The 14521-nt window shown below is 35.6% G+C and overlaps 1 protein-coding gene and 1 pseudogene across 1 annotated transcript; one reads left to right on the plus strand and one right to left on the minus strand.

The window, feature by feature from the left end:
* Positions 1 to 6269: 6269 nt before the first annotated feature.
* Positions 6270 to 8142, minus strand: LOC103455022 (4-hydroxycoumarin synthase 1; annotated as a pseudogene).
* A 4806-nt stretch (positions 8143 to 12948) lies between these two features.
* LOC103455021 (4-hydroxycoumarin synthase 1) lies at positions 12949 to 14521 on the plus strand. Its single transcript, NM_001329033.1, is given in 2 exon segments — positions 12949 to 13117; positions 13506 to 14521. Coding segments are annotated over 2 exon segments (1185 nt in total).

Genomic DNA, 14521 nt, shown 5'->3' on the forward strand with positions numbered 1-14521 from the left:
TTTATATCACATTTTTATAACACATTAGGTGGCATCTGATGTGGACAGCCACATCATTTGAAAAATTTGCAAAACCCAAGGAAATGAAGGAGAAAAACTCCTCGTATACTACAATCATCATTTAATCAACTAATTTTTCTTAATTATTAGTTTATTAAATAATGAACTAAATTTAAAAATCTGATTAATTCAAATGATATGGCTATCCACATCAAATGCCACTTAAGGTGGTATGAAAATGTGGTACAAAAACATGATATGAATATCATTACTCTTCCTCCACCCACCCTTAAAGTAAACATATCGTTGCATTAAAAAACAAATAAAGTAGTAAAATACTCTCTTCCATTCACCTCATAAGTAAATACATCGTTGCATTAAAAAAAAATATAGTGAAATACATATTATTGTAATTGAATTTAAGATAAAAGAGTATCTTGTTGAATTGTATATATTTATAAATAAATATGAAAAATATAAAAATATGACAATACAGCTACAATGTAATAAGGAACTAGGAAGGCATCTTCTTATTAATTTTAAGTTTAAACATACAATATTAGACAAAGTTGAGGTTTTGGACTACAACAGCAACAAATTGTCGATCCACAATAACAATTTTTTGGTCTGGGTTACATATAAAAAATGATTAGTGGTACTCCTAACCCTTCCCAGGGTCAGCATATTTATAAATAAATATGAAAAATATAAAAATATGACAATACAGCTACAATGTAACAAGGAACTAGGAAGGCATCTTCTTACTTATTCCATGTTAGTGTAATATTTTAAGTTTAAACATACAGTATTAGAGAAGTTGAGGTTTTGGACTACAACAGCAACAAATTGTCGATCCACAGTAACAATTTTTTGGTCTGGATTACATATAAAAAATGATTAGTGGTACTCCTAACCCTTCCCAGGGTCAGCATATTTATAAATAAATATGAAAAATATAAAAATATGACAATACAGCTACGTGTAATAAGGAAGTAGGAAGGCATCTTCTTACGTATTCAATGTTAATGTAATATTTTAAGTTTAAACATACAATATTAGAGAAGTTGAGGTTTTGGACTACAGCAGCAACAAATTGTCGATCCACAATAACAATTTTTTGGTCTGGGTTACATATAAAAAATGATTAGTAGTACTCCTAACCCTTCCCAGGGTCAGCATATTTATAAATAAATATGAAAAATATAAAAATATGACAATACAGCTACAATGTAATAAGGAAGTAGGAAGGCATCTTCTTACGTATTCCATGTTAATGTAATATTTTAAGTTTTAACATACAATATTAGAGAAGTTGAGGTTTTGGACTACAACAGCAACAAATTGTCGATCCACAATAACAATTTTTTGGTCTGGGTTACATATAAAAAATGATTAGTGGTACTCCTAACCCTTCCCAGGGTCAGCTAGATTGGTGAAGTGCATGTAGTTGGAAAAATGAGTTAAGAATTATTAAACTAGGTTGGTATTTTCTTCGGTGATGATAATCCTATGTACATATGCAAAATGAATAGTCGTACTCCTAACTCTTTCTAGGGCAGCTGGATTGGTGAAGTGAAAGTGGTTGGAAAATTGAGTTAAGAATGATTAAACTAGGTTAATGTTTTAATTCTATCTAAGAGCAATTCCACCCCAGTGGAATTTGCCCAGGACCCAGCACAAAAACAAGGCCAGCACCCTGTCAACCAAGTCCACCCCCTCAACTTGACTGGTACCCAGCCCGAGCTGGGCTTTGGCCCAGCCCAAACGAGACTGAGCAAGAAGCTGGGCAGTTTGCCTAGCGCGTGCGCTTCATGGAGGCGCTAGCGCGAGTGCCCGACAAGATTTCAGAGGGCGGGCCCGCGTGTAGGCGCACTCAGTTCCCCCCCGAGTTGGCGACGTGGCTCCCTTTGTGCCGTTGGATTTCCAACGGCTAGTTTTCTAGACCGTTGGATTTCCAACGGTAAAAAAATTTAAATTTTACTTTTAAAATATACCGTCGGATCAAAGATCAATGGTCCACGTTTTTTTTTCACAAAAAAGTAAAAAAAAAAAAAAAGGCCCAACGGTCAGAAATAACCGTTGGCCACGTGGCAACTCCCTGTCTCTTGGATTTGAATATTTTTCAAATCCAACGGTCCAAATTAATTAACTATATTAAAATTCATTAAAAATTATTAAAAAAATACAGAAAAATTATTAAAAAATATAGAAAATTTTGAAAAATGTTAAATTTTTTCCTATAAATACCTAACCCTCATCTTCCACCTTTACACCACATTTCAATATTTTCTACACTTTCTATACTATCTACATTTCAATATTTTCTACACTTTAAGAGAAAAAAATGTCTTCGTGGAAGCTCATTGAAGATATTACGTTGTGTGAATGTTGGGTTCACACTACTCATGACCCAATTACGGGTAATGAGATGGATAAGCGAGAAATGTGGAGTAAAATTACGAAAGCATTTTGCGATGTACATGAAGAAAACGCCAGAACTAGTCAAGGTCTTCAAGGTCGGTAAAATTCTACCTGTTGTGCCAACAACCTTTGTTGTTGCTCCTACAACTGTTTATACACCCTTCTTGAAGAAGACATTGTAATAAGAACTCAAGATTTGAAAACGATGAACAAGGATTCTGAGCTAAAAAGAAGGATTGAGCTTGGTGTGAGGATGGATGTAGGGATGTAGGGTTTATATGGACAAAAAAAGAAAGGATGAAGTTCTGGACAATGCCACGTGGCACTACGTGATTGGTTGAAAATCTTATCGAAATCTTGGCTAAATTATTGTAAACCGGAAGTGACACGTGGCGTGTCGGGATTGGTCGAAAATATTATCGGAAATCTATCCACAAAATAGTACATTCAGATAATGACACATGGCATGACGTGATTGGTTGAAAATCTTATTGAAATCTTGGCTAAATTATTGTAAAACGGAAGTGACACGTGGCGTGTCGGGATTGGTTGAAAATCTTAGCGGAAATCTATTCACAAAATAGTACGTTCAGATAATGACATGTGGCGTGACGAGATTGGTTAAAAATCCTATCCGAAATTAAAACTATTTTATTTTTTTATTCTTTTAGACAAAATTTAAAAATATTTTAAATGGGTTGGGTGCCAGCGCATTTTGTAGGGATGGAGATCGTTTGTGCCAGCGCATTTTTTCACTAGGTGCCAGCGCATTTTTTAGAGGTGGAGATGTCTTGGCCTATTACTGATAATTGGAGTCTGTTACTGTTCATTTGAGTGGATAAATGCGCTGGGTGCTGGCGCAAAGTCCTTAGGGGTGAAATTGCTCTAAAATGATAAAGCAATTAAACACACAAAATAAAATTATATGGTACCCAAAATAACATTGACGAAGTAAAAAATAGGTACAACCATGTGATGTTACTATTTCATTTGGTATTATTATTTTACGTGTTACTATTTTGCTTAAATCATAACACATATTTTTTTAAGCCTAGAAGTTGGATATATTAATCATGCCGTTTACTCTTATTACAACACGAAGGATTGATACACCGCTGATTTGTTATCTCAATAGCTAAAAAAATTTCTCCACCAACCAAATATTAAACACGTCAAGCAGTACACAGTTTCTCCATACACACCACGACAGCACAAATTGCACTCTCCACCTCACAATATGATTTCATAGTCTCATATGTATCTTACTTTGACTTATTCATGCACCGTTTGTTTGACTACATGCATTGCATGCATATAAGATAACATCTATTTTATGTCGGTATAAAATATCGTAGTTCTGATAACGTAAAGCATCTCACTAGGTTAATTTTCTAATTTATATAAATAGTATACCTATCTAAGTGCTTGCCATTCTTGGAAGTTGCCTTTTTTGAAATATATGACAACAAAGAATATCAAAACCAATTGTAGGTACAGTGAGTCCATATTGAAAATGGTAGGTTCAAGGTGCTGCCACTATATTTCTCTTATCATATTGTTATGTTCTTTAGCTTAAAATGTCCCTTTTTTTTTTCTTTTTCTACGGTCTTTCACGGTGGCTTACTCCTTTTTTTCTTTATTTCAGTCCATGTGAGACTTTAAAGAGTTTTCACGGTGGCTTACTGTTGTTAAGGTTCTTCCAAGTTGGTTTTAAGAATTATAATTTTTTTTAGTAGGATACTAAACATGTTCTAAAAATTTTACTATCCTTTGTGTGAGTTTACAAATTAATTACAGTGTATTTTTGCTCACCACTTCATGTGGCAGTAATGCTTATTACTCTATTTATCATTGTTGGATGAGTTTAAATTTTGAGATTTGTGTTTATTTACTATATTGATCTAAAATGTAAACTTATCTAATGGTGGTAAATAAGGTGGTGAGCAAAAATATTCCCCTTTTTTGTCACCACCCTAAAGTGGTGGTAATGCTCACCCCCTACTCATTACCATTGGATGAGTTTAAATTTTGAGATTACTATACAAATCTCGATTTTTTTAGCACGACGATATATTTTACGCTAAGTGAAGGGGGAGTTCAGCTAAACCACACAATGGGCAACCTAATTTGGTATCAAATTCGTCATCCATGAGATCCGAACCTAAGACCTCTCAAATACAAGTGAAGAGGAATACTATTAGATTATAGTACTAAGTGGCAACATATCTCTAAATTTAAACTCATATAACGATAAGCATTACCATCACTTAAGAGTGATGAGCAAAAACATTCCCAAATTAATTAATAGTTAATAGTAATTTGACCCTATTATTCCACATTTTTTTGCAAAAATATTCTTGATCAGGTTTTTTTATTTTTATTTTTTTTAAACGATATTATCTACATTATGAGGGAGCGAGCTAAGCCTCACAATGGGCTAGCAATAATGTGGTTCAAATTCACCTACTGTCTAGTGGTATCCTCATCACTTGTAATGGGAGGTCTTAGGTGCGATTCTCGCCAAACGCGAGTTTGAACCACATTATTGCTAGCCCATTGTGAGGCTAAGTCCACCCCCTCCCCCATACACCTACTCCAACCCTTGGAGTAAAACTCCAATTTTATGTTCTAAACTTACCCCAACTTACTCCATCCCTTAGGACATAATATGAGTTTTAACCCAAAACCACTTCTAGGGCAAGTTTAGCCCAGGATTTCCCCAGGTTAGTAGGGTTGGCCCACTATATATGTGTATTTTTTGTAGTTTTATATTTATTAATTCATTGAATCCAACAACTAAGATCTAATATGATCAAATTCAATGGTAAAAAAAAATCTAACGTCCAAATTTAAATCCAACTGCTAAAGTAATTATAAAAAATTCTTTTATGTGTTTCATGTTCTTTTATATTGTTCCACGACTTTTACGGTGTTGGTTAAGTGATTTTTCAATATTTATCGGAATCTAAATATTTTTAGGTTAAATGTTCATAAAATTAAATTAGTATAGTCTACATAATTTTTTTTTTAAAGTTACTTTAAAAAAAAACTATCCTAAATTTATTTTTTAATAATCTCGGGCTAAAAATTTAACCTAGAAGGATTGGAGGAGAAAAACTGTATTTGGGTTAAAACCTAAATTTTTTGGGTTAAAAATTTTAAATTTTAACCCAAGGGTTGGAGATGGTCTTAGTGTCGATAACATCGTTTGTTCAAAAAAAAAAACTTAATTTTCTTTACATCATAACATATTTTTCTAACGAATGCCTTATGACTAGGCTCCACCTAAGCAAATTACCTATTTGAGACTGTTTGTCATATTTAATATTCTTCGAGTTCCCTAAATTACCTTAAATTATATTATTATAGCATTTATGTTGATATGAAAATTAAAATGTAAAGCTTTTTTATTTGCTTGTAACGTGTATAGTGGCTTTGTAATTGTAACTAATGTAGGAATAAATTCAAAAAGTGTTTTGTGAGACCATAATTTTTAGGGTTGAAGTAAGACTAATCGGAACACGTACTTATCTAAAAAATTCGGTCATGGACTCAACAGCTTTGGATTCTCATAGTTATTAAACTCAAAGTATAACAATACTGTTATAAGTATTAAACTCAAGTTGTCTAATTTTTATAAACTAATGTGGAAGACCTTAATAAGACAAACCGTTGGTTGGAACATTGCTCTTACAATGATGTATGAATATTTCTCATGAAACTCGAAGCAATTACAAAACCCCATCTTTTATTATTTACATGAAACATTTTTTTTTTTTTTTTTTGAGATTTGGAAAAAAAAATACCAAAGTCTATATGAGAAATGAGGTTCTCTGGAGGATGATCAATAAAACAAAAAACCATCTCTTATTATTTGGGGTTAATAGTACACTTTGGATAACGAGGGGACAAAACGCCCAGCGAAGCAACAGACATTTTTTTTAACAGACGTAAACATGGACAGAAAAAGCAGGAACAGACAAAGCAACAGACTGCATAAAAAAAAGAGGAACAAACAAAGCTCTCCAAATTATACTCTCTCGCATACACAATCAGTGTACACCGTTCCATACAAGTATTTAGTATGTAATAGATTCACTACGCAGTATGACTGTCTCGACAGTGAGTCCCGGTCCAATTCCAATCACGACACCCCATTCTAAACCTTCACCAGTTGTGGCTTTGCCTTCCCCAATCGACTTATTTCTCATCTCATCCAAAATAAAGTGCACCGATGGAGCTCCCATGTTGCCATACTCACTCAACACATGCCTTGTAGCCCTAAGCTTCCCTTCCTTCAAACCCAATTGCTCCTCCACCTGGTCTACAATGGCAGGCCCACCAGGGTGCACACTGAAAAACAAGGAGTTCCAGTCCTTATTCTTTCCGTCAACCTTTTCAAAAGTTTTAGTCAGAAAATCCACAACACTTCCACCAACAAATTTGGGGACTTCTCCCGATAAATAATAATTAAACCCCATTTCACGAATGTTGGCCACTACACCATGCTCTGAGTTAGGTATGATCGTCTGCCTGCATGCCACGTTTTCAAACAGCGGCCTCTCAATTTTAGGCTCTGGATTAGCCCCAACTATCACAGCAGATGCTCCGTCAGCAAAAAGAGCCTGGCCCACCAGTATGTCAAGGTGGGTGTCAGTGAGTCCGTGGAAAAACCGGTCGTGATCTCGGTGCACACCACAAGGACGCGTGCACCCTCATTGTTCTCTGTGAAGTCCTTGGCCAGGCGGAGGACAGTCGCACCAGCATAGCAACCAGCTTCATAGATCATGGTTCTGGTGACGGATGGGTTAAGGCCGAGGAGCTTGACCAATTGGAAGTCGGCACCTGGCATGTCAACGCAAAAAGCTGTGCAAAAGATGAGGTGGGTGATCTTTGAGATGGGCTGGCCCCACTCTTTGATGGCTTTTAGTGCTGCTTGTTGCCCTAGCTTTGGGACCTCAGGGTTCAACATGTCTTGGCGCACATCGAGTGATGGGGCTCCATAGGTATATATGCTCGGGTTAGCATTTAGAATCTCTTATGTTAGATACAAGTAGCGCTTTCTTGTTTTTGACTTCTCACCTGTTAATTAGTAATTAAGTTAGGACATGTTTTATATCCTTGTGCATCAACTAATACAATATAATTTGAAGAAAAACTCACATATGATAATGTACTATTGGACCGAGATGCCACAATTTAATTAGTGTAACATGTCTAAAGTGACTATTTTCTTCCGTTAATAACAATGTATCTTTTGAAATGAACATGTCGCGTGGCGTGTTGAGTCTGGGATGTGATTCATTTTAGCTCATAATTTGGTAGAGTTGGATTTTACAACTCAAGATCAAAGTCAATTCATTGAGAGGTCAAAAATCTTTCATACAATTTAATGCATGATATGTTTTCTTCCTACATATAAATATAAGGTAATCTCGTGCATGTGCAGTATAAATGTGCAGGAGTAGTGTTTGTAAAAATTATACTTACAAATGCGATCGAACTTCTCTCTTAAATTTGTTCTGTGCTCATTTTTGGTGACTCGAAATAAGAAATCAGGATAGTCTTTTTGGTAGTAGACGTTGGGTGGATTTGCAGTGCCAATGGCTAGGATTTTGGCATGTGGAGGCTCTACATGATTCTTAACCGAAGGCGCCATTGAGGAAGTTAAAGAGCAGATTTAGAGTAGGGATTTGTTGAAACTTGAAAGAGAGGGAGAAGTTGAAAGGTTGCGATAAAATGAATGGCAATACCCCATTCCTTATATAGCAATCACAGATCCTACTAACTTGTGGAATCTTCAAGGTTAGGATATATTTTAATGCACACATAATATTCAACTCGTGATTTCTAGTGGAGGGTCGACTCTTAACCACATTGAAAAAGTCAGCAAAGAGGGTTCCGGTAAGCATATCAGTCACTCCAAATTTGGAATCTTCAAGGTTAGGATATTTTCTCTTTCGACCCCAACGTAAGTTTACAGTTTCCACTACCCAGTTTCGTCCAATAGAAAGTTTCAACTCAATATAATAAGGTACATAAAATATATATGACAATATATGAGGAAGCCATCTTACGTACCATGCACATGTTAATATATTATTTTAAGTTTTTATTAACATACTATGTTGGAAGTAGAAGTTGAAATTTTAGACCACAAACAGTAACAAATTGTCCGTCCAAATTAGGCTTCCTCTAACATCTCTTGGCCTGGGGAAAAAAACATTATGTTCTGTTATATACATGGAAGATCTAGTTCTACCCCAAGCAGCTTACATAACAAAATACTTTTTGTATCTCAGCTTGCTTGATTTACTCGGGACATAGCTCGCACCTCACCCCAAAAGGTTACAAAATAAGTTAGGAAAAAAAAAAAAAAACCTAGCTACAATAGTTCTGGAATCAACTTCTCGATATATTATTTTCTCTTTTGTCACAATTATTTCTCAATGGTATGTATAATTGGTGATATGTAAAATAAATGGATGGGATTAAAAAAAATCTAACAATAATGAAAATCAAATTTAACAGCTAAAATACTCATAATACTAAGATGCATAATATTGAAGACGGACCTCTTTTGTCATGTATTTTAGCTCGTTTTCTGGAGTTGTACATACACGAATAGTCGTACTTCCAAACCTTCTCAGGGTCACCTTGAGTGGTGGAGTTAAGGTGGTTAGAAAAATAAGTTAGAATTAACATAGTTATTGCTTTCATTATATCACCACTTAGTATAACAGTCTAGTAAGTGAAAACGAAAAATCTAACCAAATTATTATGATCTGCCAATGTTACGACTTAGTCCTCTCTCATATCCTTTAGTGTAGATAATATCGTATATATTGGACATTTTAGGTCCCCTTTGAAATTAGAGGCAATGTATTATGGTAGTTTAAGTGCTAGAACTAAGGCCATCTCCAATTGAAGGAGGGCCATAGGGCTCTTTTTAGCCTTATAGCCCTCCAAGAAATTATATTTTAATGAACAGTGTTAGGCCATATTTCATACCATCTCCAACCGAGGGGGCCAAATGGCCATAGGCCAAACATAACCTTGTGACCAAAAACCATCTCGAACCAAGGGTGCCAAATGGCCATGGGCCAAACATAATTTATTATTTCAATTTAAAGACTACAACAACTTAAATTTAAAAACTACAACTTAAATTCAAAAACTACAACTTAAATATTAAAAACTACAACTTAAAAACTACGGCTAGCTTAGGTATTTATAGGAAAAAATTAGAATTTTTTTTTTTAAATTTTGTTCGGAAAAAAAAAATTTCAAATCCAACGGCTACTAGCGTCATCATTTGAATTTTGGGCCAGCCGGTTGGCCTGATTTGGTGTTTTTGGCCCGATGGGGTCCACGAGCCATTTGGCCTAACCCTCGGTTGGAGACGGTTTTCGTGTCATTTTAGGCTATTTTTAGCCCTATGACCCTCTGACCGGATCGGTTGGAAATGGCCTAAATATCTCTTATCATGATGTTACGGTTTCAATCTTAAAATTTTGTCCCATGTAAATTTTTCTTTTTGAATGGTCTTTCATCAAGGCCTACTACTTTCTTTTATTTTTTTTTCTTTCATTCCTTGTGATATTTTTTAAGCAGAACTACACAGATGGACCTTTTGATGGTTATATTTACATTGAGTTTTTGGATTGTGTTTTTTTGTTTGTTCATCCATTGTATTATGATAAATAATTCAATATTTTATAATTATAAAAAATGCACGTTTTCAAGAAGATAAAAAAAAAGATTGAAATAACTTCCATGCACGTTTTCAAGAAGAAAGACTTTTCATGTACATATGACCAAAAGAATTGGAAACAAATTCCTACATCAAATTTTCAAGTTATTATAAGCTAGAAAAATGTACTACTTGGACAATTAACGGTGGCTTACTCTAATTCAGCATTACTAAGACATTTTTAGAGAGAATTCATGATATTGCATTATTAGACTGAGACGTCATGTGGTAGTGAATTCATTTCATGTAAGTGTTCCTCTAAATTTTGGCCCAACTAGAACTTTAGACATTGAATTAAAAATGCGGGAGTATTAGTCCAATTATCCTTTTGGGTAGTGTTGTAAGACCTTCCGTCTATTTTGTAATAATAAGCCACTTACCTTTTACATGGCGGCTTATTTGAAATTTGAGTTTTATTTCATTGTTTAAATTAGGTGAGTGTCGTTAAGAAAATAGGATTTGCAAGCACCTATCTCTAAAGAATCATTCTTCTCAACTATTCTTAATATAGAATTCAAATACATCTTGCACAACTTATAAATTTACAAATTCTGTCGAAAAAGAACTAACATGAAATTGATTCATCACCACATCACGTCCTGATTCATATAAGTTATTCTTCTGCCACGGTAGGAGGGAGGGATTTAGGATTTGATTAATGTGGGGAGATGTACAATGTCACCTGCATCGGGCCAACTGCAAGTGGAATTAGATCATCCCTTAAGCAACTACGTTGACCGTGCGAAGTTGCATGTACCCAAGACTCTACAGACAGAGACAAACCAATTCGACGGGAGAAAATTCAAAATTGTTGTACGGATGACAAATCTGACTATCGGATGGATGCAAAGACTTGAACATTTGCATATATTTGTGGAATTGAGGTAGAAAGAAACGGCAAGGAGTTGGGGACATGTGAATATCCACAATGTCCGAAGGATAATATGAGGTGATAAGCACTAATCTTATTTAGCTTCTAGTTTAGTCTTTATTTATAAATATTAGAGAAATATATATTGAGAGATGAATAAGAGCAAAGGAAACTCTCCAAAAATTAAAAAAAATAAAATTCGATTCCAACTGTTAATCTTTTAAACGATATTAGCAGTTTAGAATCCTAACGGTTCAATTTTGATTTAAAACTGGACAATTGATGTGTGCATTTAAGTAAAGGAAATGTTGACGCATCGAGTCTATCCACCTTGGCCTGCCCTAATCGATGTTGTGCATTTAAGTAAAGGGAAATTTGGTCAAACAAAGCTAGATGATCATATATTTGTGGAAGCAAGTTTCTTTATTTTCTGGTCAAAGGAAGTAACTTGTATTAGATAAGAAAAGGTAATAAAGCAATCCAAAAAAGCCAAGTACACTACAACAAAGAAGAACCGAATACGAAGTTCCAAAAAAGAGGCAACCCACCCCAACAACAACAACAACAACGACATCGATTGAAGGACACCGCCTTTCACAGCAGTTGTTTTTTAATGATTCTAGTGTTTAGTGTTGTCCTAGCACGAGTTCAATTCCAAGCTTCGTGGACGTTTCTTTTATTTTTTATTTAAACAGCACTTTGTATTAGTTTGTTGTTATCGATAAAAAAAATGCCTTTCAGTTTAGTATTTCAATTATTTTTCCTTTCTTTTTCGGCGGCCAGGGTTTTCTTTGTTTTCTAGGTTTTTCGTTCTCATACAAGTCCACAGGACTGGCTGGCTGCCCACTTACCACGATTTTAATATTCCGTGGTCGTAACATTTTCATATAAGGCAAAAAAGTCGGATACATGCCGTTTTTTATCAAGATATCCGGTTTGGTTGTACGAATTAGACTAGTGATGCCAACTGACCGAAACTACCAAAATATAACAACATAAAAACAGTTATTATTAGCTAAAGAAAGTGACTGGAAGTTTCAAATTGTAAGAAAAAATGTGTGTACATTACTTATCTTAAGCGCCGGGCACCCGCGCTTTGACACAAATTGAAATCATGTTGTCAAACGGTAGATTGTCCAGGGTGCATGCACGCACTCAAGTAACCATATTTTTCTACGTCCTTCATTTCACCCTTTTTATCGTTTGATCCCCCTAACTTCTGGATTTTAGTCCTTTTGTTACCATATATATTATCGGGTGTTTCAGAGACATATTTTGACACAAGTTTTTAGGGGTCTTACGCCGTATTTATTTTAATTATCCAACCGTTTATCTTCTATATCTTCTCTCAAATATTATCTCTACAAAAAAATCACTCAAATCTGAAGTAATATGACCATTCGATAATACTTTATCATTTTTTCACAAAATTTATTCAAATTTATTAAATTACACTTCCTGAAGTTCTAATTTACTTTCATATTACTCTCTAACGTATTTACACCTATAACTAATTACTTAAAATTAAAAAAAATTTCATAGATTAAAAAATTGCATTAAACATGTGTCAAAAATATGAGGAAGCAGATAGTCCATGAAGAGTCTCATTTTTAAAAAGGTCTCCTTAACATTTCTCTCCCTTAAATTCCAGCAGCCATCCCCATAATATATTGAAGCCACTATCCTTCTAATATTCCACAAAAAAAACCGCTATGGATCATCTTCCTCCCTTACAAGCAGCCATCCCATAAAATATGGAAGCCACTAACCTTGAAAGATTCCACAACTAACGATCTGATTGCTATATAAGGAACGGAGTAGTGGCTATCATTTTACTCCAACCTTTGAACTCCCCCTCTCTTTCAAGTTTTAACCAATCCCAATTCCATCTGCTATATCTTTAATGGCGCCTTTGGTTAAGAATCAAGTAGAGCCTCAACATGCCAAAATCCTAGCCATTGGCACTGCAAATCCACCAAATGTCTACTACCAAGAAGACTATCCTGATTTCTTGTTTCGAGTTACTAAAAACGAGCACAGAACGGATTTAAGAGAGAAGTTCGATCGCATATGTAAGTGTATAATGCATGCATGATATATATGATACCACATATTTATACATTGTAACAAAACATATCATACATGAAATTATCTTACAATATGTAAGGTTTTTTATTTATTTTTTATCTCTCTATGGAATACTAATTGATCATGGGTTGTATACTATATTTCTAGCCTGTTATGAGGTTAAAGTGAATAATATCCCAACACCAACTAGTGTGTTCATGTCACAATATATGTTGTTAATTATGTTATAACGATACCTTGGTACTGTATCATGCTGAGAGAAACTCAAACATAACATTATATTTTGACTGTTACCTTATTTTAATGGTTTGCCTCAGACGCATAAGGATGTAGAACTTAACCTAACATAAGTCTTAATTTACTAATTAACAGGTGAGAAATCAAGAACAAAGAAGCGTTACTTGCACGTAACAGAAGAGATTCTACAGGCTAACCCAAGCATATATACCTATGGAGCCCCGTCACTCGATGTGCGCCAAGACATGTTGAACCCTGAGGTCCCAAAGCTAGGGCAACAAGCAGCACTGAAAGCCATCAAGGAGTGGGGCCAACCTATCTCAAAGATCACCCACCTCATATTTTGCACAGCTTCTTGCGTTGACATGCCAGGTGCCGACTTCCAATTGGTCAAGCTCCTTGGCCTTAACCCATCTGTCACCAGAACCATGATCTACGAAGCTGGCTGCTATGCTGGTGCGACTGTCCTCCGCCTAGCCAAGGACTTCGCAGAGAACAACGAGGGTGCACGTGTCCTTGTGGTGTGCGCTGAGATCACGACTGTTTTTTTCCACGGACTCACTGACACCCACCTTGACATACTGGTGGGCCAAGCTCTTTTTGCTGACGGAGCATCTGCTGTGATAGTTGGGGCTAATCCAGAACCTGAAATTGAGAGGCCACTGTTTGAAATCGTGGCATGTAGGCAGACGATCATACCTAACTCAGAGCATGGTGTGGTGGCCCACATTCGTGAGATGGGATTTGAGTATTATTTATCAGGAGAAGTCCCCAAATTTGTTGGTGGAAATGTTGTGGATTTTCTGACTAAAACTTTTGAAAAGGTTGATGGGAAGAAGAAGGACTGGAACTCCTTGTTTTACAGTGTGCATCCTGGTGGGCCCGCCATTGTAGACCAGGTGGAGGAGCAATTGGGTTTGAAGGAAGGGAAACTTAGGGCAACAAGGCATGTGTTGAGTGAGTATGGCAACATGGGAGCTCCATCTGTGCACTTTATTTTGGATGAGATGAGAAACAAGTCGATCGAGGAAGGCAAATCCACAACTGGTGAAGGTTTGGAATGGGGTGTTGTGATTGGAATCGGACCAGGACTCACTGTTGAGACAGTCGTGCTACGTAGTGAATCTATTGCATGCGAAAAACTTGCATGA

The sequence above is a fragment of the Malus domestica genome, chromosome 15 (assembly GCF_042453785.1).
Source record: "Malus domestica chromosome 15, GDT2T_hap1".
Taxonomy (NCBI): domain Eukaryota; kingdom Viridiplantae; phylum Streptophyta; class Magnoliopsida; order Rosales; family Rosaceae; genus Malus; species Malus domestica.